Source organism: Crassostrea angulata, chromosome 7 (genome assembly GCF_025612915.1).
Source record: "Crassostrea angulata isolate pt1a10 chromosome 7, ASM2561291v2, whole genome shotgun sequence".
Classification (NCBI taxonomy): Eukaryota; Metazoa; Mollusca; class Bivalvia; order Ostreida; family Ostreidae; genus Magallana; species Magallana angulata.
The window spans coordinates 34,458,638-34,486,333 of NC_069117.1; the positions used below are offsets into that span (position 1 = coordinate 34,458,638).

The 27,696-nt window shown below is 32.8% G+C and overlaps 1 protein-coding gene across 1 annotated transcript; it reads left to right on the forward strand.

The window, feature by feature from the left end:
• Positions 1–58: 58 nt before the first annotated feature.
• LOC128155437 (ATP-dependent DNA helicase Q5-like) lies at positions 59–27,362 on the forward strand. Its single transcript, XM_052817139.1, has 18 exons — positions 59–262; positions 1,347–2,014; positions 2,857–3,074; positions 3,507–3,669; positions 3,865–3,947; positions 6,168–6,389; positions 8,387–8,507; positions 9,539–9,640; positions 10,427–11,242; positions 11,700–11,828; positions 12,976–13,045; positions 21,067–21,243; positions 22,472–22,569; positions 22,751–22,887; positions 23,329–23,456; positions 23,708–23,890; positions 24,284–24,423; positions 27,013–27,362. Exons 1-18 carry the CDS (start codon positions 166–168, stop codon positions 27,334–27,336), a joined length of 3,876 nt encoding a protein of 1,291 aa, XP_052673099.1. The 5' UTR covers positions 59–165; the 3' UTR covers positions 27,337–27,362.
• Positions 27,363–27,696: the final 334 nt, after the last annotated feature.

Here is a 27,696-nt window from a genome sequence, read left to right on the forward strand (position 1 = left end):
TTATACCTCTTCACTCGGAGTTCCTCGTATGTTTATGTTATCTCATAGCCGAGGATAACCGAATGGAATAATACTTGACAGCAGGCACTGAGACAGTCACACCGCATTGTCAGTCTATACCTATTTTTCAAACTTAGATGGATTGGGAATCCACTGAATGACAGTATGGCTGCAAAGATGTACGAAGTTCTTAAGAAAATATTTAAACATGACGACTTTAAGTCAGATCTGCAGAAAAAGGCTGTAAAATGTGTCCTAGAAGGTATGGTATCCTACAGGTGATCATTACATGATTAAACTGACAAGGTTCATGGCTGTGAGGAAAGAATATGATATATCTACTACATCACTTGTATATTTTGTACTCCTATTAAACACAGTTTTGTACCGTGAATCCTTAATATACTAAATGGTAAATTATGTATATTCTGTAATTAACCAGTCAGGGGTGTACTTGACTGAAATCCATCATATTGACAAATAACTAATTATTGTCATTTCTTCTAAATTACAGACTTACTAATTTGATAAAAAATGATGAAATACAGTCATATTTTTTTTCAGAGGTCACTCTATGTCATAAAATAAACTCCAAATAGTTATGACTGTTTTTCATCATTATTCTAAAAATGATGGATTTCAGATATTACTAAAATTAGTTTTGTGACTAGAAATCATCATTTTTAAATAAATTGGTAAGTCTGGGTACACTTAATTATCTTGTTTGGTTTACGGGGCGCACTAAGGTATTTTGGTTTCACTGTGGGTCAAGATGTTTCTCAAAACATGGGACCATGGCAGGAAAGTGTACTATGAAGCAAATAGGTTGGAAGAGACTTCACAAAAATATTAACTTTTACATCATTAAGATGTAAGAAGGTAAGAAGTTGCAAAACTGTAGCCCTGTAGCAAAGTCTGTCAATTTAAGTTCGCGCGATCCTTAACACACAAAAAAATATATACCCAAAAATCAAATTTGTTTTGGAATTATCTATTAATAATATTATTTCCTTACACATACTTTACTCATAATACTATAGTTATATAAGATGCGGAACATTCTTGAGAAACATTTAATTGCTTTCAAACACCAGGGTTGCATTATATGATCATGCTGGTGGTTGTATTAGAATGTGAGGTACTGTAGATTTGTGGCCTGCAACCCAAATTTTTGAAAAACCACATGCATATACATCTGCAGCTTCTTTAACAAATCTGTTTGCATATGTAGAAGGGGCTAAACAAATCATGGGGTGAAAATAACCTTGTTTACAGTAATTCTTAGCAAAATCACTGAGTGAGTTGTTATTTTGAATGAAGATCTGCATACATCTTTATAATTTTAGGTAAGAATGATGTCTTCATATCCATGCCCACTGGAGCTGGAAAGTCGCTGTGCTACCAACTTCCAGCTGTTGCATCTCCTGGTATAACTGTGGTTGTCTCCCCATTGATAGCACTGATGCAGGATCAACTTGAACATTTGGAGATACTCAAAATTCCAGCAGAGACAATCAACAGTAAAATGACAACTAAACAAAGAGCAAAGGTAGTCGAAGATCTAAACAGAGCAAAACCCAAAACTAAGCTTCTATATATAACTCCTGAACAAGCTGCATCAGAAGGGTGTCGTACCCTGATTGAAGGACTTGTCAAAAGGCAGATGTTGACATATTTTGTGGTAGATGAAGCTCATTGTGTTTCTCAGTGGGGACATGACTTCAGACCAGACTACTTAAAGCTGGGCTCCTTCAGGAAAATCATGCCCAATGTGCCATGTGTTGCATTGACTGCCACAGCAACAGCTCAGACTATAGAAGACATTGTACAACAGCTGAAACTCAAAAATCAGCTAACCAAGTTCAAAACAAGCTGCTTCAGATCTAATATTTACTATGACATTGTTATGAAAGATGTTGTTCATGATCCATATGAGGATTTGATGAAATTTGGGTTGACATCCCTTGGAAGGGAAATGTTTACTAAGGAAGATAATTCTCTTATAGAAAATTGGGTAAGATTCATCAAAATGTATTTTCATTGATAAGGAATACTTTTCAAATTGGTTTGAGATGTTATCCATATCATTTAGGAAATTTCTTAAAAATATGAAAAAAAAATATGACCATGTATTCTTAGATTGTATGCATATTTAGAGAGATCACAAAAGACTCAAAAATGAGGCCTGAATGCAGATGTTAAAGGGACTTAGACACAATTTGAGCTCAAATGTTTGGAATGGCCAATAAGAATATTTTTAATGCTTTGTCTATATTTGAAAGTCAAATATGGCGTAAGAAGCGAGTTACAGCGATTAGAATTCTTTGTTTTGTCAACAAAACTTGAGTCCTATTATTGCTTACATATGTGTTGTATTTGAAAAGTGTAAATATAATGTTGCTTTTTGTTGTTGATAAAGTTATTTATGAAAACATTGAATCAGTTTACTTTGTTTACCACAAGTTATTTTGTTTAAGAAATGGCAATTTCTTTACGTTACCTTATTTGTAAACAAATATAAGACTCAAGCTTTGATTACATAACGACTTCTTTCTTTAGTATCTCGCTTGTAACTCGCTTGTAACTTGACTTCAAACATTCAAATTTTGGTGAATCATTAAAAATTCACAAGTATATCATTTCAGACCCCAAAATCAACAATTAAACTTTCATCTTAAATCGTGTCAAGGTCTGTATAAAGAGCCCAACAGGTCTTTATACATGTATGCACTATTGTGCTCGGGTGACTAATACCGCCTGTTGGTCTCTTGTTTTTTTAATCATTTTGTTGAAGTACATGTATTTTCATGTTTTGTTCAATAAATCAGGATAATTATGTAAACTTGATTATTTTAGTCAGAATTTGGCTGTGGTATTGTCTACTGCCGAACAAGAGATGCCTGTGCTGAGGTAGCATCTCATTTAACAAGAAAAGGCATTCTGACGAAGCCTTACCATGCAGGACTGAAGGCTGACGTCAGGGAGACAGTACAGAGTGACTGGATGGAGGGCAGGTTCCCTGTTATTGCAGCCACCATAAGCTTTGGAATGGGAGTGGACAAACCTAATGTCAGGTACAATTATAAACCAGTTTATTTGCCTTTGAAACGCAGAGATAAAATGTCATAATTGTTTAAGAAAGATTCTTATGGTATCTCTATTACAGGTGAATTAAGATTTTCAAAATTTTATCAAAATAATAAAATACTGTTGAATTGAAATACGTTCAGTGCTATGTAAAATAATCAGAATAAATATACAGGTCTGAAGAACTGATACTGTATACAGGATTATTTTCAGCCCGTGTTATTTTCGCCCTTCAACACTTGGAAACGGTTTTGACCTGTCTTGAATTCACACAGATGCATTTGTGTTAAAAGGGATTATACTTGCAAGAATGGGATTCGCCCATTTTGAAATTTGCCCGCTTATAACGAAGGCGAAAGGGGCAAAAATAAAACAGGCCAAATATTTCTCTGTATACAGTTATACAATTACTGTTGTAGATTTGTTGCTCATTGGACAATTCCAAAATCCATGTCAGGTTACTACCAGGAATCTGGGCGGGCTGGAAGGGATGGTGCACAATCATTTTGTAGATTGTATTATTCCAAGCGAGAAATGGACACAGTGGCATTCCTCATCAACAAGGAAAACTCCAAATTTACAGTCAGTTCCTTTATTAAACACACAAACTGTTGTTTGTTTATGAGCTTTAAAAGATGCATGGAAAATCATCAAATTGAATGTAGAACTAAGTAGAGACCAAGGAAAATCCCTTGGTTTATTCTTTGATTTTTTTGTTTTGCTCTTTTATTTCATATAATGTTATTTGTATGATTTAAAGGTCATAAAATATTGTAGAAAAACACAGAAGCTCGAAAGATAAGGAAAAAGGCTGCTGAGAGTGGCTTTGATGCCATTGTTAAATATTGTGAAAATTTAAGGTATGGTTTTCTTTTTTTTTGCTTTAGAAATACACATACTGGCAGCATTAATTTGTTTGCTGTTATTTACTTGGTGAAAGACAACTATGAAACTTTTTAAATCTACATATTTGTAAAAAAAATGGGTCATTAGCAGAGAATGGAATAATACTGTGGATAGGAAATTTGTACAGTGGTTTTAATTAGTGATCAGTTTGTCCATCTGTCTGTGTGTCAGTGTGTCCGTCTGTCTGGGCATCTGAAATCTCTTGTCTGGAGCATATCTTCTCTCCCCCTGGCCCAATCTGGCTCATACTTCACTAAGAGAGTGGCTTTGGTAAAGAGTATGCAATGACCTTGAACCATTTTTTAGGTGTAACGTTAAGATATAGCAGAATTGTATGAAAAATCCTTGTACGGAGCATATTTTCTCACTACTTGGTCAAATCTGGCTCATACTTCACTCACAGAGTGCCTTTGATCAAAGGGTAGGCTTTAAGGTTAAGTGTCAAGGTCATACTGGACCTTTTTTTCAAAGCATATATCCTTTCCGCTTAGCCTTATTTGGATCATACTTTCAATAAACAGAGCTTTTGGGTTAATGGAGTTCAGTGACTTTGATGCAAGTCAATGTGAAGGTCAAAGCAGATTTCTTTATAATCAGTTTTAGACTGAAGATTATTTCCAATTTGCTTAATCTTGCTCAGGTCGAACAAAAATGCCTGTATGTATGGGGTAATAAGATTGAATTAGACGTTCTATGCCAGCTGAAAAATTTGAAGTTATAGGTCAAGGTCAAAGGAAAATTCTCTAAAATGCTTTTCATCCTATTGTCCATTATTTAAGTGGGGCCCTTTGAGGTGTTCACCATCTCAATGTTGTCTAGTTTCACTCTGTTTGCAATATACCATTTTTCAGAAAATAAAACCTGTTGTAAATGTGGTTATTTTTACGGCATGGTAGAAATCCTTTTTGTTTTAACGAAGTAGATTTAGATCCTTTAGAAAGAAATTAAAACAACTGCTGCAATTGGTACCTTGAACTTATAGCATAATGTAATTAAAACATCTTGTATTCTTCGAAGATGACATTATTGTCGTTTTTTAGCTCACCTGTGCTGAAAGCTCAAATGAGCTTTTCTGATCACATTTTGTCTGTCGTCCGCCTGTCTATCTGTCCATCTGTAAACTTTTCACATTTTCAACATCTTCTCCAGAACCACTGGGTCATTTTCAACCAAACTTGGCACAAAGCATTCCTAGACAAAGATTCAATGTTGTGAAAATTAAGGATCATATGCTTTAGAGAAATTTTCAAAAATCTTTTTCTCAAGAACTATTTTGCCATGAAAGCTGAAACTTATATTGAAGCATTGAAGCATTCTTAGATAGGGTAGATTCAAAGTTGTGAAAATTATAATCTCTGAGAATATTGAGGGGCCACAAAGGGGGGTTGAACTTTTACATAGGAATATAAAATTTTCTTCTCAGAAAATAATCAGCCATGAAAGCTGAAACGTGTGTGGAAGCATTATCAGGTGGGGTAGATTCAAAGTTGTGAAAATTATAATCCCTGGGAATATGGTGGGGCCACAATTGGGGAGGGGGTTGAACTTTTACATAAGAATATAAAGGGTAAGTTTTCTCAGAAACTAATCAGCCAGGAAAGCTGAAACTTAGTTGGAAGCATTTTCAGATAGGGTAGATTCAAAGTTGTTTGAATCATGACCCCAGTGATAGGGTTGGCCACAATTTTGAGGGGGTCAAACTTTTATGTAGGAATATAATCAATATATAGAGTAAATCTTTTAAAATCTTCTTAGAAAACTAATCTGCCAAAAAAGCAGAAACTTGTGTGGAAGCATCCTCTGATAACGTAGATTCAAAGTTTTAAAATTCATGACCTCCACGGGTAGGATTGGGTCACAATGAGGATGGAGGGGCATTGGGAACAAAAATTTACATAGAAATATTTTTATAAAAATCTTTAAAAATTTTAAATTTTCTTCTAAAAAATCCATTAGCCTAGAAAAGGAGATAATTAAGTGAAAGCAACCTCAGATAATGTAGATTCTGATTTGTTCAATTCAAAATCTTGAAGAGTATTGTTTGGCCACATTTGGGATCCAATTTTACAAAGGAAATCATTTTTATTATTCACAAGATTCTTGGGCCTTGAAAGGGGCTATTTTTTTCTCAGGTGAGCAATGTGGCTTATGGGCCTCTTGTCTCTGTATTGCAGCTGCCGACATTGGTCTATTGCCAAATATTTTGGAGATGAAAAACCAGAATGCAATAAATCATGTGATTGCTGCGCAGATCTTAAAAAAGTGGAGAGAGCAGTCGAAGACATGAAAAGAAGTGCATTTGGAAGTATGAAGAAAGGAGTTCCTGGGGGTGCTATTTACACGGTATCAGAAGATGACCTAGAGATGTATGGGGGAGGAAGGAAAGGGCAAAAGAGGTGACAAAATGTTATTATACTTTCATGTTAAATACTGAAATATGATTACCCGTAGTTAAGACGCAGTTTATAATTTATTCTATTACCCTCAGCACTAGCAACACACTTTGCAACGGGTAACACTATACATTTATTGCGTGATGGTGAAGGAAAGTTGAAGATTTATTCCCCCAAGAAAAATAATATTTCCCGAGGGCTTTATAATCTTTATATTTCCCGAACATTCATGCAATAAAAGTTTTATTATACCGAACAACAAAATATTATACAACATACGTCTATTTTTAATAATTTTTCGACTTGTCAAAATCAATAACGTCATAATTTTTGGGGTTTTTTTCTGATTGTCTATCTTTATCTTCATAAATTCGAATGAAATATAGTAAAATTGATTTTTGTAACATAAAGATACCGGTTATTTAAATGATTAAATATTTTTGATTTCATCATATTTGTTAACATTGTATGCTCATATTGGCTTTTTCATACCTTTGGGATGAAAAAACATGAGATTTCCGAAGAGGTGAGACATGACCTTTATTCCCCGGGAGACACAACGTTTTGTCGCCCAGTCACGTGATTGTATAGAACCAATCAGATGTCGCGTTATATAGAATAATCATATTGAAGTATAATAAAACGAATTGTTTTATGCGCATATATTCTGCGTGTACGGTTCGCTGAGGAATTCACATCAAAAATTTAAAAGCTGTAAGGTTTTGTTTAAAATTAATACATTCAGTATTATAAAATAAATAGCGCCTGTTTGGGAGGGCAACAGTTGATATTGACACCCCTCGAAAACCATTGTCAACCTCTGCTTGGTGTCGGTTGACAATGGTTTTCTCGGGATGTCAATTTCAACCGTTAACCTCTCAAACAGGCACTATTTATATAATGGTGAATCAAAAAATCATAAGACAAATAGATCCAGTGTGGTCTTTTTTCAACAAGTACTGTTTAAGTCCTTGTGATATAAATGTAGAACTGACAGCAGTAAAACCTCTGTATAACTGAAATATACCGGTACATGACATTTATTCTACCCTAAAAGAATAGCTGTCTGCCTAATTGAACTTTAAATGTACAAATTGACCACAAAAAAGATCAAACTAATAGTTTTTTTACATAGTACTCTTTGTAATGTTTTCAGAAAATTTTGTTCATTTCAATTTTTTAATCTCTGTTGAAGACCTTATTCCTGTCTCCTAGATAAAATAAAACCGATTTTCCTTATAAGTGTACAGTTTACAATAATAAATTTAAAACAATTTTTTTCATAACAAAGGTAAAGATCTAAATGTGAAATCCTTGTCAATGCATTTTTAATCCCTTTGGCTCTATCCTGCTCATTATCTACCTATCTTTATAGATTTCTGAAAAGTTAAAAATGTCTAGTAACCAAGTTTTTAATTCAAGATCATAGCAAATCTCTGTTGAAAATCTTTGTCCAAAACATATTTTCTCTCACTGTGGTCCTATCTAGCTTAGGCTTTACCTTAAAAGGGGCCATGGGTAATGATCAGATGTAAGTCAAAGATCAATGTCAAGTCATCTCTGTGGTAAAATACATGTGATAATATTTTTTTTCTGCATGTCTAATACATACATACTTCAGCCAAATAGCTCATGTTAATTTATAGCGAGCAAAGCAGTGCGCAGAAAAAAGGACGAGCTAAACCTACAGACTCATCAAGAAAAAAAATGGATAGTCAAGGAATTGTTAATTTACTTGTACTTGGAACTGAATGCCATTCTGGAATGCTACTATCACTTACAATTTATATATCTTTGAATTAAAATACACATGTATTTGATGATTATAATGATCTGTACTATATGTATTAGTTTTATATACATTTACATTTAGTTTACATTTACTGTATACATTTTAATACATACGTTCTGTCAACATTGATAAGAAATTGTGTAGTTAAAAATAAATCATTATAAGATTCGCTTTCGACTTTGTTAATCTCCATTTCTGTATGCTTCAGGGAATTTGATGAATATGATGAGGATGACGAGTTCTCCGAGTATCACCGAGACCTGCAGGATCAGGAAGTGGAGAAGAGACAGAGACGTGCCCTTATTACTAAGGAGTTTAGGAAACGCAAGGCAAGAGAAGTGATTAATTTCAGAATTTAAACTTAAACTTTAAATGATCTGAACTTATTACAACTAGAATTTTAATCTTAATGATGCATTGATATTGCTTATTTTTAAACCTTTAAAACATTTCATTATAAAAGATGTAAATTTCGCTATTTTTATACCCAGCCCTGAAATGGGGGGGGGGGGCATATAATGTTACCCCGTCCGTTTCTTCATTCTGTCCTTCTGTCATTTGTAATCATTCACTTTCGGATCATTATCTCAACAAATGTCACACACATCCAACTCACATTTGAAATGTGGATGTATCTTATGAATATACAAGCTGAGTTCGAATTTGGTTCCAACCCGATGATTTTAGACAGAGTTAATTAATTATGCCTCCTAAACTTTGAACAAAATGAGAAATTCACTTTCCCATCATTATCTCAATAATCATTGCACACATTCAACTCAAATTTGATATATGGATGTACATGTATCTCATGAATATACAGGTTGAGTTCAAATTCGATTCTGGTCCAATGATTTTTGACAGAGTTATGCATATGGAACTTGAGAAGTGAGAAATTCTCAGTTTTGCTCTCTTACTTTTGAAGGAATGCATATATATAGCTTATATTTATTATTATTTATTATTTTTAAAAAGAAAATACATACGGTATTAAGTTTGAATTTAGTACAGGTTTGATGATTTTTGACTGATTCGTTCATAAACTTATGTATCTCATATTCACATCATAAAACATTATTTCATAAATTGTTGCCATTACAATATATTCTCAAGCAATCTTTAATAAAATGCTATTCTGACATCTTTACCCTCTGTTACCCATGGTGACAATAGGACTACATAGCAACAAATAAACTACATGAAGTCTATAAAACTGTAAAGTAATGAAGAAAAGTGGTGACTACCTATTGCATGGCCATCAAATTTTTATTCTTGCATAGAAATGATCTTATAAACTATGTTTTAACCCAGAATGCATGCAGATTATCATTTTGATACGGAAATTGTTTCTCTACAATAGGCCACTGTAGAGGGAGAGGTTTCCAAAGACTTTGTTCCTCCCAATGAAGATTGTCCTTTGAAAGATCCTGCCAGCCAGAGGATTCCAAAACTGACTGTCAAGGTTGTTATTTTAAATCTGGTAGAGTAGACATTCATGACCAGTAGGCCTACTTGAATTTGATATTAATAAGAAATATAAATCATTTGAGGGTAAACCAAAGTGCTTTTTCTCAAAGCATTTTGGGTATCTGACTATTTGTTAGCAATGCCCATGACTCTCAAAAGCTGGAACAAAATCAAATGACATTTATTCCCATCAGTTTATTCAATAAGTTTACAGTCAAAATGTAAGCAAACTAAGTTACCAAATAAACCCCAAAAAAGTAATGTAAATTGACTTGCCTTATTAGAGAAGCTGCTGATTCACACCGCCTGAGCTACAGAGTCTTTGGAGAACTGTCAATTAAACTCAGTCCTATGTCCACAATTCAATTCTTAAGTGATGAAACTTAGTTGTAAAATTCTATCTGTAATGCTATAAGTTAAACATTTACAGTAAAAACTAATTTATTACAAACAAACTTGCAATGAAACCAGGATAATAAGCAAATTCAGCTTCATTCTCTTATTATAAACCGATAACAAATAGTGTATATGATGAATCATTGTTGTTTGTTATTGGTAATTTGCTGCAGACGTGTTTTACTCTTTGTCTTTCTCTCTCTTAACAATGGATCGAACATTGGTGTTGCATACTTAGAGAGGTTTGATCCTCTGCTTTTGGGTAGACATTTTGGGTCACTTTTGGTGTAAAAATTCTGTATCATATATTTATAATTGTTGGAGGTTGGCAAGTATTTTAACAGGATATGTTTATATCATTGAAAATGCATCATTTATTTTGTAGATTAGAGAACATTGCTTAGGAATGATTGAAGAAGCTTTGAAAAATAACTACATAAGGTACTATGCTGACATTTCTACCAAACTAGCTGCATCAGAGTATGTCCCAAAGTGCTGTGCTATTGATGCTGAATACCAAGTGTTTAAAACCAATAAATTAGCAAACATGTATAAAACATCAATTATGAAAGCCATTAATGACATCAAGAAATGCACTGGTTCAAAGGAGCTTCATGATTCTTTAGTTCAAGGAAGTGAGGGACAGGATAATGCTGAACTTCAGACAAAAGACAGGGACTTAGGTAAGGATTCACTGCCAAAACTGCCAGAATTTTCTGTCTTCATAGATCAGGAAAAGGATTACCCAAAAGGTGATTTCTCTATCAGTGCAAGTGGTCAAGCGAAACAAAACTTGCCATCATCTAATTTGTACTGTGAATCTCCTTGTGATATGCCAACTTCAAAAGTAGAAAGTTTTCCTTCATCATCACTGGGTTCAAAAACTTTCAGCACCCAATTTCTTAAAGCAAGTGAGTTATTGAATGTACAGACTTCTAATCAGCAGAATACCAGTAAATCTACCTCAATTCCCAAAATCTTTAACAAACCACCAGTGCCAAAAATAACATATTTCTTTGAACGTGCCAAAATCTCAGAGGGAAAAGATAAAAACTGTGAAACAGATGAGAAGAAATCTTCAGCAGAAAATGGTACATGTAGCGCAAGAAATGAAAAGAACTGTACTGGTAAAAGTGAAGTGTCAGGAAATGTGAAAGCCACTCAGAGAACCTTTAAGAGACAGATCACTCCTCAAGACGAGGTATTTAAATGAAACAGTGGATATGTTAATTGTTATGATAATTTTCTTAGGGTTTTTTTTATCAATATTTTTACTTATTAGGTTTGTTATTGTCTACAGAAATACATGTATGTCTAGTCATTGTGCCCTCTGTGGATTTAAACGACCTAACATCTTTCTGTAGACAGCAACAAATATAAAACTATGGTATTGTTGAGGATTTGTAGATGTTTAACTTAATAAATTGTGAAATGATAAAAGAAATATACTAAATGAATGACTAACATGTTGCTGTCTATAATTTGCTACCTGCCGACCATAGAAATTAATGTAGATGGCAATTATGTGACATGTCAAATCTATCAAATGAACACATTTTTGTCATTTTAGGCAGAGGAAAAACAGATATATAGTACATACATCACACTGTTTTACATGTGCACCATTTCTCAGGAAATCATATTATTTTTTGTGATAGACACATCTAGAAAAGAAGAGGCCAAAACTTGATATGCCCTCTATGTCGAATTCCCAGCTGAAGAAAACAGCAGATGTGGTTGTACGCTATTTATCTCCATACTACAAAGATGGGCATATTGTTTCAAAGGTAACAAACAGTGAATTAGATGTAATTTACAGTTACTACTATTAAATTCAATTTTATGCTTTTACAAAGCTTAAGGAGTGTTAATTTGTAGGATATCCTTTATAAATCTTGCTATTTCAAATATATAGAGAAAAATATTTAAAGATCTTCTCAAAAATCAATCTGCCAAGTAAAGCTGAAACTTGTGTGGAAGTATACTTAGGTAGGGTAGATTAAAGGGGAGACAAATTTTTACATAGGAATATATAGAGAAAAATCTTTAAAAATCTTCTAAAAAACCATTTGCCTAGAAAAACTGTAACTTTAGTGAAAGCAGCCTTTGTTTATGTAGATTCAAATTCGTTAAAATCAAAATCTTGAGGAGTAGGGTGTGGCCACATTTGGGATCCAATTTACAAAGGAAAACATTTTAATTATTCACAAAAACTAAAAAGTTATAATATATGGTTTTGCTTATATGCAATGATTCTTTAAAATTGTTTAGACTTTGGCCCCTGGACGATTCTGGGGCCTCACAAGGGGTTTAGAGTTTGATGTAGGTTTATATCCCATGTATAAACAATTGCAGTGGATGTATTTTATACGATCTACATTGTCAAGATATTTTGTATTATGAATCCATACACTAAACTGATTTTATCATGCCTATAGTTGTTCAGGTAAGCAATGTGGCCCATTGGCCTTTTGTTTAACATGTAGTACTTATCTCTTCTATACAAAGCCAGTATTGAAATGTTTTAAAAATTTATTACTTACGGGTATAACTTGACTATACTGTAAATGTGTAAAGACATCACATTTAGTCATGCAATGAATATTAAACAGCCAGTGTGGTGTTAAACACTGTAAATTCTTTATATCACGCCAGTACTTATTTCTGCAATCCAACTGTTTTGCATCAAATCGCAAACGCAGAACTTTTCTCCTTATTTCTTATAGTTGTCAACTCTCAGAAAATAATGGTAAGATTTTAAAATCTGCGAAGTGTGCTTCTCGCGATTTTATGTGGATATTAATTCCTCGCGTTTAATTAGGAATATACAGTAGAAATGAAAATCATCTGGGCTTTCAGGATGTTTTCTTGTTTATAACTTTCAAGCATCAATTTGACTTTTTGTGTATGGTTTTTTTTTGGTTTTTGTTTCAGGAGATCTTTAAGACAATGGCAAGAACCCTGTCTCATAGAGTCCAGTCTTTGTGTCAGAGTGAGGAGCAAGGTGAGATGTAAAGTAACTGCTATGTTTATACTAGGGAAACCAAGCACCAACTGTATAATTTATTCATGTAAAGACAATTTTGTCAAAACATATTCTGGTACAAAATAATACAATGTACATCAATTAAATATTGATCTTTATTTAACTTATATGATCTAATCACTTACAAGCATGTCCTTTTCTCTATTTTCAGCTAAACAAGAGTGCAAGCATTTGATTAAAGAACTCTTTTCTAAACATGAGAAAATCACATCAGAGAAAGATTTTGATGACTTGAAGTACAATTAAGACAGCACATGCATGAAAAAAAAATTAAAAAAATATATGTGTTTAGTATTATGCAGTTTTTTTCAACCTGTGATGTGAAATAAAGGAGATTTTGTAACTTGGGTGATTTTTATAATGCAGTAAATGAAATTGTAGTGTTCCATGGGAAACATCGAAGTTAATTAAAACAATCACTGAATTTTTAAAAAAAAAAAGCATTTCAGATCTTTTTAAATGTGGAAAAATAGTTAACTTCAGTCTTCACTTCTGCAAAAACAAAAGACTAAACAAAATTTTACGAAACCCTACAAATATTGGTACCAATGGTTTTTTTTAAACCATAGTACACATAATTCTTACGTTCAAATTTTTGTAACCATATATGTTGGGTTTTCAAACATGAGACAATGCACTCACCAGCAAGGAAATTTTTAAAAAAAGTTTTTAGCTGGCACAAATACATGCCTTTTACTGTTGTTTATCAATTTCTTTTATGATTTGCTTTCTTGACTAAGATGGATGACTGTAAAACAATTTATCAGAATTAAAAGATGAAATATTTTTAATCTTTTGTATTTTGTTTCATGGATGATTGTGTAGTAGTACCTACTTAAATTATTTTCAAATTCATCGGGTTCGTTATTCATTTTCTCTTTCATCTATTATAAAACGTAAATTCTTATTGGCCAATTCTGTTAAACGTGTTCACTAGTATATAAACCCGAGCACATTCGTGCGCGGGGCTTCTTCTCTGAACCTTGCATCAAGGTACGAAGTCGCCCTCGTTGTGGCAATTTTAAGTTGACTCAAATTCCATATTTATTTTGGGAAATTATTTTTTTTCTTTAAATTTTCGTTATTTATTTTGGTCACTAATTAAGGTACACTAGCTACTCCTCGTAATTAATTATTGTTTAATTACGAATAAATTATATTTTCAACTTATCAAATTCTTCTGTTTTTCTTCTTGTTAATAGCCTTAACAGGCAGACTCAAAATTATCTGGGTTAAATATTATGTAAAAACACAACGCGAAGTCAAAATATATTCATATACAGTAGTGTAAAAGACCAAACTACTACAATTGCTTCCCTTTGTAACTGCAATATATTCTTATAGCTCACCTGAGCTGTAGACCAATTATAACCAAACTTTGCACAAAACATATTTGGTGAAGGAGATTCAAGTTTGTTGAACTATGCCCTCTTTGTAGGGGATATAATTAGGAATTATTGAAAATTTGTTGATACTTTCTAAAAATCATCTCATCGGGCCAAAAAGCTGAAACTTGTGTGAGAGCATCCTCAAATTGTGTAAATTTGTTCAAATCATGGTCCACGAAGGTAGAATAGGACCACAATGCTAGGTTGAATTTCTATATAGGAATATATAGTGAAAAGTCCTTTTAAGGTCCTCTTCTTTAAGATCAATTTGCCAGAAGACTGTACCTTTTGTGGAAGCATCCTCAGGAAGTGTAGATTCATATTTGTTCAAGTCATGATGTCTGGGGGTTAGGTTGGGGTCACAATTTGGGTAATTTTTCCATAGAATAAAATCATTAAATTAAAAGTCTTCATTCTTCTCAAAAACCATTTGGCCAAATAGACTGAAACTTGTGTAGAATCATTTTCAGGTGGTGTAGATTCATGTTTGTCCAAATCATGATCATTGGTGGTAGGATGTTGAATTTTTACATTGGAATAAATAGAATAAAAAATCTTTAAAAATTTTATTCTCAAATTGAAACTACAAAAGGAGCTCAATGTTTAACTTACTAGTAAAAATATGTTAAGAAATGTTAAAAATCTTTGAAAATCGAGATATACTTTAGCTACTAAGCTGTCTAGATAATTTCTATTTGATACTTTAAAGAAGGTCTCAAGCTGTTGGATATTGTTTCTCAGGTGAGTGATGAGGTCCTTTGGCCTCTAGCTTGTTATTCTGTAGAAGTGAACATTTTAATGGCAATGAGAGAATTTTGAGATATATAAAGACTATTTCAGAGATTACAAACTTGAAATTTGTGGTAAACTTGAAATTTGTGGTTCACTATTTGGCAGTTCATATACTCTTCGCTGTTTTTAATATCTTTTCCAAAGATATATTTGTTCAAATCTGATAAAAATTTCAGTGTTTACAAGATTTTAAAAACATATTTGCAAATAGTTGCTTTAATTTATTTTTAATTCTTGTGTGGAGTATTTTTACTGTGATGGAAATGGTCGAATTACGGTATGTCTGCTCTGCTAAAATGGCTTTGCAATAGACTGACCACCCTACCTTAAGTGAAATGAGTAGGACCCAACTGCACCCAAAAGTGAAAATTCTGTTATTGGGTTTGCTTCCAAACGGTCACATTGTAAAACATATTTCTGAAGATTTTTTTTTTATTCTTTTTCAATCTGATCCATACATTTTTAAAAACATGTTTACAAGTAAAGTTTTTCGGTGAAAATAACTTTCAACATTGCTCTGTCGTTATGTAAGCTGTGTGGCCCATGGGCCTATTTTACTTTTCGTTTATTAGTGATACCCAACATCCGAGCCCGACTGAATTAGGTCTATTTCTCTCCAAAACTTTGGATAGTTTGGGAGTTTTATATGCTTCTATTTCTAACTACTATCAAATCAGGTAATCACATGTATTTTCCTGAGAAATGGTTTTTATGTTATCGAATGTATTGATTACGATGTGTTCCTATGATAGCATGATTGGCAAACCATTCAACATCATGATAATGAACACGTTCAACTGTTCAACCTGAGGTTTGGGTCAAGCATGACTAATTAACTTGACTTAATTTCATCGTATTGACATAATCTTGGGTATAATGGACGGCTAAAATAGCTTTAATCGATTAATGCTAATTTTGGTATGTTTTTTTTAAGGTGTAGTTATGTGTTTATTACCAAGAAATGAACATGGCTCGAATTTCCTCTTTACACTTCGAACCAAAATTTTAATAACTAAACTATTGGGATTTGTTTGAATATTTTTTCGGAAAGTTTAAAATTTTATTTTTAGCTCACCGAGACGAAGTCAAGGAGAGCTTATGCTATACCCTCGGCGTCGGCGTCGGCGGTGGCGTCGGCGTCGGCGTCGGCGTCCGGACCTGGTTAAAGTTTTTGTTGCAGGTCCTGTATCTAAGCTATTACTTGTCCTATCTTCACCAAACTTGCATGGATGATGCATCTGGACCTACTTATGGACTTGAAAGACTTGGATGCTGAATCTGGGTCCTAACTTTCAGATGCTGGAGGAGGTTAAGGTTGTTGGACCAGGTTAAAGTTTTTGTTGCAGGTGCCCTTTGATAGCAATATCTTAGTTACTGCTGGTCCGTACTTCACCAAACTTGCATGGATGGTGTGCCTTATGATACTGATGCACCAGACAGGCTTGAGGGCTGAATCTGAGCTATAGGTTTCGGATGCTGGAGGAGGTTAAGGTTTTTGGAGCAGGTTAAAGTTTTTGTTGCGGGTGCCCATCGATAGCAATATCTAAGTTACTACTGGTCCTAACTTCACCAAACTTGTATGGATGATGCGTCTTATGATACTGATGCACCTGACAAGCTTGAATGCTGAATCTGAGCAATAGGTTTCGGATGCTGGAAGAGGTTAAGGTTTTTAGAGCTAGTTAAAGTTTTTGTTGCAGGTGCCCTCTGATGATTATATCTTAGTTACTACTGGTCCTAACTTCACCAAACTTGTATGGATGGTGCGTCTTATGATACTGATGCACCTGACAAGCTTGAATGCTGAATCTGAGCAATAGGTTTCGGATGCTGGAGGAGGTTAAGGTTTTAAGAGCTGGTTAAATAAAGTTTTTGAAACAGGTGCCCTCTGATGATGATATCTTAGTTATTACTTGTCCTTACTTCACCAGACTTCCATGGATGGTGTGTCTTATGATACTGATGCACCTGACAGGCTTGAATGCTGAGTCTGGTTTCGGATGCTGGATAAAATTAAGTTTTTAGGAACAGGTCACATGTTTAATAGATGAGAGTACTATTTCAAACTTGCATAGTTGATTTAACTGTAATATGAATGAATCGCAGAGGTAGCTTCAGATGCAGAGCTTGATCTCCATTATCAAGGATGCTAAAAAATAAATCTTAGTTATTACAGATCCTAACTTCACCAAACTTGAATGGATGGTGTGTCTTATGATACAGATGCACCTGACAGGCATGGATGCTGATTCTGAGCCATAGGTTGCGGATGCTGGAAAAAGTTAAGGTTTTAATTGCTAGTGCCCTCTGATTATGATATCTTAGTTATTACTGGTCCAAACTTCACCAAACTTGCATGGATGATGCGTCTTATCATACCAATGCACCTGATGGGCTTGAATGCTGAATATGAGCCATAGGTTTCGGATGCTGGATGAGGTTTAGTTTTTTGGAACAGGTCACATGTTTTATAGATGATAGCTTGCATAGTTGATTTAACTTTATTATAAATTAAATGCAGAGGTTGCTTCAGATGCAGAGCCTGATCTCCATTATCAAGGATGCTAAAGAAATCTCCTACCTCACTCAAACCAGCTCAATAGATAGATGTGTTTGTTGATAAATGATATAACATGATTCCTATGATATCGTATTGTATGATATGAAACAATATTGTTTGATATGATACAATATGATATATTATGTTATATTATAAAAAGTTATATGATAAGATATGATATTGTATCAATTTTTTGATATTTTATGATATGATATTGTATCATGATATTGTTATGTATAGTATTGTATATTATGATACAATATTGTATAATATTATATTGTATTTTTAATTTATTATTTTATCACATGATACAATTACATAAGATATTGCAAAATATAATATTGTATCCTATGATACAATATTATATATTCTATAATATTGTATCATACAATATTGTATAATATGATATTGGTTTCAGTAATATAGAATAATATCACATGAAATTGTATTATATGATATTGTAATATTATATAATATTGTATCATACGATATTGTATGATATGATATTGGTTTATATGATATTGTAATATCATGTGATATTATCATATCACATGAAATTGTATTATATGATATTGTAATATATATTATTGTGTCATATGATACAATATGTATAATATAATAATGTATTTTATAATATTTTACTTTATCACATAATATTGTATCATTTGATAAGATACAATGTTGGAATCAAATTATATTGTATTATATGATATAATATCATATAATGTATCAAATATGTTTCAGTGTCATTCAATACAATATCATACTATATTATACAATATAATATCATGTTTCAATGTTATGATGTATTATGTAATATGATATTGTAATATAATACTATATTGTATTATATTTTATGATATTGTATTATGTGATCAAATACAATAAGGTATAACACAATACAATGTCATATCATACGTTACAATATCATATCTCATTATTGTTTATTATGTGTTTGATGCAATATTTCATTTTATATCATTGTATTGATTAACATATGAACATATGATTATCATAAAAAATTTTATCAGATGATATGCGATATTTTGTCAAAACAGAATCCATGAATATCCAAGATCATAAAGTATGATTTTCATATAAAATGATAAAGGTGGTCTTATGAAGGTGATGTCTCATAAGGGTGATGCTCCGTCTCGGTGAGCTTAGTAATCTATGATTACCTATGTTTATGGCAGGTAACTACATCTAGATATATTCGATCATCATGCGGATTACAAGACAATTATTTGTATCTCGCAAGAAGAGGATCAAGTTCCTAATGGACAAGTTGACCTACAAAGATATGCCATTAAACGCTCCAGCTCTTAGTGGTAGGGTTTTGCTTCTTTTTTTTAAAATTTGATTATCACCAGGCTAAATAGATGAACTATACTGTGACTTACCGTGGACATTAAAGGTTTAACATACTCATTACGCATTAGGGCATACTCCAATCATCTATGATAATTAACAGATATAACCTGCAATACCTTTGCAGGGAATTTCATTTAGCTATAGTGTGTCCCAGTCACAGTGTCCATCCCTTTTTGTTGATCACATACTTGTAAGTGAAGAACAATTAAAATCAAATAGTGACAAAAATTCTAAGATTTCATCTTCCCCACTAGCTATCTCCGCCTTTCTGAACCTGGAGAAATTCATAGAACAAGTGATTTTTACAGGGATACATAAAGGGGAAAATCTGACATCTCTTTACCGGGACCCCCCCCCCCCCCCCCCACACACACATACACAATTTTACAAAATTATCATCGGGGTACTATTTGTGATGTTTCCATAAGACTATTTATTTATGCCCCCTTCAAAGAAGGAAGGCTACGTTGCTTAGCTGCTGTCTATCTGTATGTCTGTTGATCACTCCACCAACAGTTTCCTTTCATTTTCTTCACAGAGGTTGCACATTCTGTAATGAGATTAGGTATACAGATTTATCATAAGAATATCTAGGTCAAGTTTAATTTTGGAAAGGATTGAGCAGTTTTTGACAGAGTTATGCCCCTTGGGCATTCCAATTATTTTTTTTTCTGTTCATTATCTCAGCAAAGGTTTAGCAAATTAATTACTGATACATCAGGAAAAACATGTTTTTGCCAAAGATGTGATATGTAAAAGATTTGTGCAACCTATAATTCTAAAACTTGTATTTTAGATACTAGTATGTCATACTTGATAGGTTGATGGATCTCAGATAGTACCAGTAGATGACCCCTATTGATTTTTAAGTTGAAAAGGTTAATAATTCAATTTCCATGTACACTTCCCATAATGTATACTGCCTACAATAAAGGCTTGTGCAACCCATAATGTATATCCAAGGGAGAGGACATACATGTTTCACAAACATCTCTTGTTGGTTATGTAATGAAACCTCAAGAGGGGGCATTTCAAAACAGAAAAACTGCATGGACTTTTTCATTCTAGCAAATGAATGTAACTTGGGCACAAAGGTATTTATGATTTATCAAAATATGAAGTACAAAGTGGAAGAAGCAGCCACTTGGGACAGAGTATTGAGGAAATTGCAAAGCAACATGTTTTATAATGTTCTTGAATTTTTAAAATCATTTTCAAGAGATGAATCCAAGAAATGAGTTATTTAAATTTTCTTAAGGGGAAAAGGTGTTTTATTAACAGCACAGGAACTTGTGTCCGTAATAAAGGCAGGTTGGTCATTAATGCATATTTTTGGTACAGGGCTGTGCTGGTATCCTTTCTGATCTGGAAATTTTTTACTCGTTTGAAGTAGAAGTCATACATGTATTTTCTTTTAGAGGAAAAGGCAGTTTAAAAGTGTTTACAATCATTTTCATATACATCCTAGTACATGTAATTTCATGATTAAATATCATGATCAACAAAACCAGATATGGCATTACTCCAATTTGTGGTACAATATTTAATATATATGAACATCACGAATGGAGAACGTTTTGATTGCATATTTTAATTGAAGTACCAGTAGTTTTAGTATAGCAGTATGTCTCAATACAAATTTTACAATGTTTGTTCGACTTTTATGTAGCATATCAGATATCCATTATTAGTTTTGCTCTATGTTGCTCTTACAAACAATGTCAAGAAAAAACAATTGGAGTAGGAATCAATGTATAAAACAGGAGATAGAACTCACTGTCTAAAAATGGAAGATGGTTTTGTAGCAAGAAGGTTGTAAATTCTTTGGAGTTAAACTTTAATAAATGATTTCCAATGGGTTTCAGATGTTGAAGTTGTAAAGTTAACAGGAAGGCCAGAGCCAGGACAAAAGCAGCGAAAGCCACTGCCACCAGAATTAGCAGATGATCCAAGATTTTATGTACCTCCTAAAGGAGAGGAAAAGAAAAATTATAGAGAAACACCAGCATTCCTTTACAACAGAAACTGCAGATTCATAGAAGGTACATTTAGCTCCCATTTCAATTTAAATAAGTGAAATGACAACATTTTTTGTGAATGTATATTAAAACTCCAACAAAACCTACAATTATTACAGGTATATTTAAGCACTGAATCATTATTTTTTTAAAGATATAGTCTCATAACTGCAGTGGTGTGTGCATTAAATGCTGCGCGTTAGCACGTTATGATAATTTGTATGCACACAACGCTGCAGTTATGAGACTACCGGTATATCTTTCAAAAAATAATATAATTTAATGCTTATATTTACATTTTTTAACTTCCTTGTCTGCAAATGTTATTTATACCTTTAAAATCGTGTTTTATCGCAAGGGTAAGTTTATGTAAATGGAAGATCCACTGCAACAGCCACAAGCGTAAACTTTGATTTTTCGCTTGTGACGTTGCATTTTACAGCGTTCAACGTTTGTGACGTCATAATAAAACTTGTCATTTTAAACCCTTCTGTACCCTGTTTGAACTGCAGTAACTTTCCACACACTCTACATGCAAAAATATGTGGAATGTAAATATACCGGTATATTACTGGACATATTATTTTTGAAACACAGTATCACAATATCCTTTAAAAACATTAGCAGACATGTATTAAAAAAAAAACCAATGGGATGGAATAAAAGTTCAAAATAGGAGACAAACCCCACGAAGAAACAGTTGTTTGATAGCTTCAGTTCATTACTTGAAGCAGATTTTATTTTCATGTATATCTAATCATCTGCTGATTCAACAATCTGATATGTCTTTAGACAGTTACAATTTAACAGGAATATGCATATAGACACTGTCTAAAATTGAATTTAGAAAAGCTGTTTAAAACAGGAGACAAACCCCACCAAGAAACAGTTGTTTGATAGCTTCAGTTCACAACTTGATGCAGATTTTATTTTCATGTGTTAATTAAAGTGCATGATAAAAGGTGTCATCTAATCATCTGCTGATTCAACAATCTGACATATGTCTGTAGACAGTTACATTTTAACACGAATATGCATATAGACACTGCCTAAAATTGAATTTAGAAAATCTTTTTAAAATTTATGTAGTAACACACCAATAACCTGAATATGTTTTATAGATTTGCAAGCTATACATTGTTGAATTTAAAATATTTTCACTGAGTTTCAGCTACTGTACTGGTAATTGCTAATAAAGATGACAACCAAACCTTATGGTTATGTATTTTATATAATTTTTGTTTAATTGTAGGGACAAAACAGGCTTGTTTTTTGACAAAATCAGTAAGATATGATGGAATGCCAGAAAGTGTGCGCCAACTTATTGACAAATTTGAAGTTCCAGACGAGGTAAACAGATTGTAGACATGTTCAAGTCTATCTCATGGTCATTAAAAATATCTTTTTTTAAATTAAAATAAAGATGATAATGGATATTGCATTATTAAAAAAAATGTAAGGACAGGATTCATTTATAAGTCTTGCAATAATTGTTGCATTATTTTTTGAATGTGTTGACCATTTATTTCAGTCCAGGCTAGTGCAGAAAGCTATTTTAAAATCACAGATCTGGGACTCAACAAGAGAAAAACTCCCAAAGAGACGTGATCCAGAATACCCAAGATATAAAATTGACAGAGAATATGGAATTCCATTAGAAAAAAGGCTGTAAGTTTCTAACAAAATTTTTTAGGCTGCTCTCATAACATCTGTTCAGGCACTGAATCACAGGCATTTGATCTTAAAAACATTCCTTTTTTTAGATAGATAATTTGATGTTCTTGAATAATAGTGAGGTTTGTCATTGTTGCCGTTTTAAAATTTTTAGACTGCCATTACTGTCATGAGTTCTATTACTGTCTATTTGAGTTCATGTAAAATATTAAATAGGTAGAAAAATATCAGTTTGCTTCTTTTACGTATATACTTGTGCATCATTCATTTGAATTGATGATATAACCATTTATATTACTGTATTTAAAATCATTCTCCAAATTCAGTCTTCAGCTTCTCATACTGATAAATCTGGAATATTTTATGCCAATTTTTCGTATTTTTAAGATAGAGGAATTTATATAATTTATGCGCTGATCTTAATTTTGATTTAAGAAATATGCTGTCCTTTGATCTTCTTCGCATGGCTGACACTGCCATTGCCTCCCAGTATCCTGAGATTGGTAGAAGCAGAAGGTTGATATTTTATCCCAATGGAATGGCAACTTTCTTCAAATACAGTGGTAAAAGTATTAATGTTTACATTATTTGTATACAATTGTTTTTATTTTATTCATTTAGAAATATTTATATGTTTATGGTATTATATGTAGGAAAATGAGTGAAATAATGTATGAAATGCTATTACAAAGTGTCTGCATGCCTAAACATATTATTAAAAATCATAGATCCCTTCAGATAACTTTCTGAGGTGTTTGATTATAATGACAACTGTTTGTTAATTGCTTTCCTAGCGTTTATTTTTCAATTTTAGACTCTCTCCTAAGTTTTTACCTGGGTATTGATGCAGCTATCACTTCAACCTCTCCGTTGCCTCCGTTTGTGCCAGAGGAGCTAGTGGAATCGTCCAGTAGTGAAGCGATACCCTCCTTATACCCCATCTCACCAACGATTGATTTTTTAAAGACAAATAACTACAACTTAAAGAACTCCATAGGTCAGAAGAAAAGAGCAATTTGTGAATGGTTTTAGCACTACCACAGTTGCAAAATGATTTGATGTGTATCAAATATCAAATATTTTTGTAAGACATCTGTACATGCTTAAAACATGTAAAGAGATTATGGTCTTCAAAGGTTGATTTGAACAGATTTCATTTTCATAATTACCTTATTGTTATGTTTACTCTTTATTCAAATGGCAATGAATGAGTGTTCAGGCAGTAACAATTATTTTTATTTATTGAAAGAAGCAATTATGATATTTTATTTCATGGACATTGACCTGTAGATCACTGCTAATAAATATTTTCAGTTCATGGTAAATGTATGTATGTACACTAATGTCTAAATGATGGGTTTGCTGGTAATACTTTGGCTTGTACTTCCAGGCTTTTCTGAGATCAGCTGTAAATTTCCTCATACTCTTATTCTGTTGAATAATGATGATTGGAGTGAGGATGAACGTCAAGCACGGGCTCTAGTGACCGCCATGGGACTAGCAGTGGCACAAGTGAAAAAGACCTACCCTGTAAGTACAAAACATTTGAAATTAGCTGATGTTGAACCAACAAGACTGCTAGTGTGTTTTCAGGTAACTTAAATTGTACTCTTGCTAAGGGTTCTAAGCCCTACAACAGGCCTATTTGATGCATAAGATGTACCGGTAAAATACATTCTATTGTCGAAGAGCGTCTCTTCTTACTCCAGGGCATTTCTGAACAAACTGATTAAGGTCAAGATCTAGTACATGTATATGAGTCCAGAGTATCTTTTTGATGGTAGAAACATTATGACATTTTAATTGATTTGATGCATCTTTTTCTTGAACTTTACGGCTTTAAAGGTTTCATGTAGAAATGAAACAATTTCTTGACATTCTATAGGGTGATTTAACCATGCATCGGACACATACCTTGGATCGGACAACTTTGTTTATAAATATACAAATAAATGTGCATGCGCTCATGTGTTGTTTCGTATATTCCTGAATTAGAACAAATGAACTTTATCATTATTAAGAATTTGACAGTCACATTGTCAAAAAAATAGCAATATAGACATCGTAAAATGACATCAAATACGCCATTATTGAAAATTTAGTTACGAAGATTTTACACTAAAGCATTATTTGAATGCTGTGCGTTTGATTGTGAATTAGTGAAAATGCACTCTCTGCGTAAAATAATTAGAAAGAAGTAAGTTTTGAAACAAAATTTGATTAAAATAAGTCCAAGAAATTTGAACAATTAATGTCAAGGTCATTATTGCACCATATGTTCATTTCACCATGGATCGGACATAAATTAACCATGCATCGGACAGTTTTCACTTGCATGATTTCTTCTAATAATATGGAGATTATGTGCCCATTCCTTGTGATATACTTTAAATGTGAAGTAAAATAAAAATTTAAAAAATAATTGAAACAAACATTTTCTTCAAACCACTTAAAAATCGAGTTTTACGGACACACCCTTTTTAGTCCAAAGTTCCTGTAGGAGCTGGCACGATAAAGAACCCCTTATGATAAATATTCCTTTAAACAAAAGCACTAGTCTAAATTCCTATATGTAGATTTGAGGATTTACATTAAAAGAAATATGAATAGCAATTGAATAAATTAATATTTCCGAACATTTGTATTTTTGCATTAAAACCAGAAAATGTTGTTATTTTTAATCTCTACTGCACTGCTATAGCTGTCCGATGCTTGGTAAATATTGTCCGATCCATGGTGAAATAGTTCAACACTTCATTAGTTTGCTTTATTTTCTACATTTTTAATAATTTCACAATTTTTTCTCCAATAATTAAGCAAGGGGAAAACCTGTAACTTTTAAAACAAGTTTTATTTATATTTGGACGATATTTGATGCGTGAACAAAGGGAAAAATCCAAAGGTGTCCGATGCATGGTGAAATCACCCTATTAAATCGTGGGAAAAGTAATCCCGATACATATATTTAATTTGATAAGATATTATAGAGGAGGTCAAGAGCGTGTTTAATGCCATTTTTAAAGAGACTGTAGGCCTTCTAGATATACATGTATTTCATTGGACAAAAATGGACATAACTTCTTATTTCCTTCATATTACATAGAAATTGACTGTTAAAAGCATGATTTTTTGTTGTGTTTACTAGAAATTTAAGCGCTGGTACACCCTGTCAAACAAAGCTATTGTTGTGAAGCGCCATTGAAAGAATTTATATCCTGAATTTCATAAACCTGTACTAGATCTTGACCTTAAGGTCAACATCTAGTAAGTAGTACTGGTTAATGATTCCAGAGTGTCGTTTTGGTGCTAGAACCATTATGACCTCATAATTGATTTAATATTTCTTTTTCTAGTACTTTATAACAATAAGTGAATTAAACAGAAAATGAAACATTTTCTTGACATTTCATTTGAAATCCTATAAAAAGTATGTTCAATTTGATATCATTTAAAAAAAAAAGGTCAAGAACATTTTATATACTTTTGTACCAGTATATTGACAGATGACGAAGAACGAGTAAAAACTGCTGAACAACTTCTAGAAATTGTTTCAAAATTCAATTAAACACAATTTGCAAAAATTGTTGCTGGCTATGAAACATGGGTTCACCATTTCAACCCAGTAAGAAAAATTGGAAACAAAATGTAGCTATCTAAACATGGTAAAAGGTCTTTTCTCCTTTTTTCAAATTTTAAAAAGTTCTTTTCTGGTCATCATTTCAATTCCTGACAAGCCCTTGGCTCAGCCATCACTCAGTCATGCCTAAATCAGCATACCCTGACACATTTCTGAAATGTATTCAGAGATTGAAACTATGTAATTCAAATCATGGAGAATGCTTCGAAAGGATGTACCGTAATGGTCATTTCACTATTTAAGTCGAATGCTTTAGAGATATTGTACATTTCACATTTCATATCGAACAACCTTCATTTATATAAAGCATTGGAAAATATATGCATTTCCAACATTAGCTGCAAGTCTGTAGCTCCCCGTCTAAAACATTTGGATGGACGACCTCCATTCTACGGTAATTTTTTCAGACTGGGAGTACAGACCTGCAGCTATTCCATCAACCATTAATTTGGAATCCTCACAATGTACTGTTCTATTTGTAGGGTATTAAAGATCGCCTTCCAACACCAATCTCTGTTCAAGTGATCAACATGAGCGAAACAACTATGAACTTCACATACTTTCAATTGAACACTATTGATTTTGATAATTCTGAAGCTGGTGTGAAAAATTTTGTATGGTTTGACACTGGGAATGTTTTGTTTGAAAGACGTTTGCCCCAGCCATGGAAAAGGGATAAAATCTTAGGAACTAGTTTGGAGAATCTGGACTTGGATCCATTTAAGAAACTTCTTGCTACAGTTGGCAATTGTGCAGAATTAGAAGATTCATCCACACAGTTTAAGGAAAAGCTAATAGAGCTCTAACGAAATAAAGAAACTGGTGTGCTTTCTACATTTGTTATGTTTATTTTTTTATCATACAGCAAAACTTGTTTAGTATGAACATGGATATAGCAAAATCTTGGATATATCAAAGTTTTATGGAGTCCCCGGCAAGATTCTCGAGTCAATACAGTATAAAATTTTACTAGTATATATTCTCACCGAAGTTACACAACTTTAGATGTAGGTTATAAATTCAAAACGAACTTCTGGGGAAAATCCTCTTGAAATCTTTTTAAACAGGTCTAGGCAACCTCCGTTTTTGGAGGATAGCTCAATTTCAAGATGGCTGCTGATTTTTACCATATATGGAAAGTAACTTTGCATTGTGGGTGAAACTAT

What these genes read in the sequence shown, in the direction of transcription:
- LOC128155437 (XM_052817139.1), top strand. Translation starts at nt 166, where the DNA reads ATGGCTGCAAAGATGTACGAAGTTCTTAAGAAAATATTTAAACATGAC. An exon ending in TGTAAAATGTGTCCTAGAAG is followed by an intron (nt 263 to 1,346) that starts GTATGGTATCCT and finishes TTATAATTTTAG; the next exon opens with GTAAGAATGATGTCTTCATA. An exon ending in ATTCTCTTATAGAAAATTGG is followed by an intron (nt 2,015 to 2,856) that starts GTAAGATTCATC and finishes TGATTATTTTAG; the next exon opens with TCAGAATTTGGCTGTGGTAT.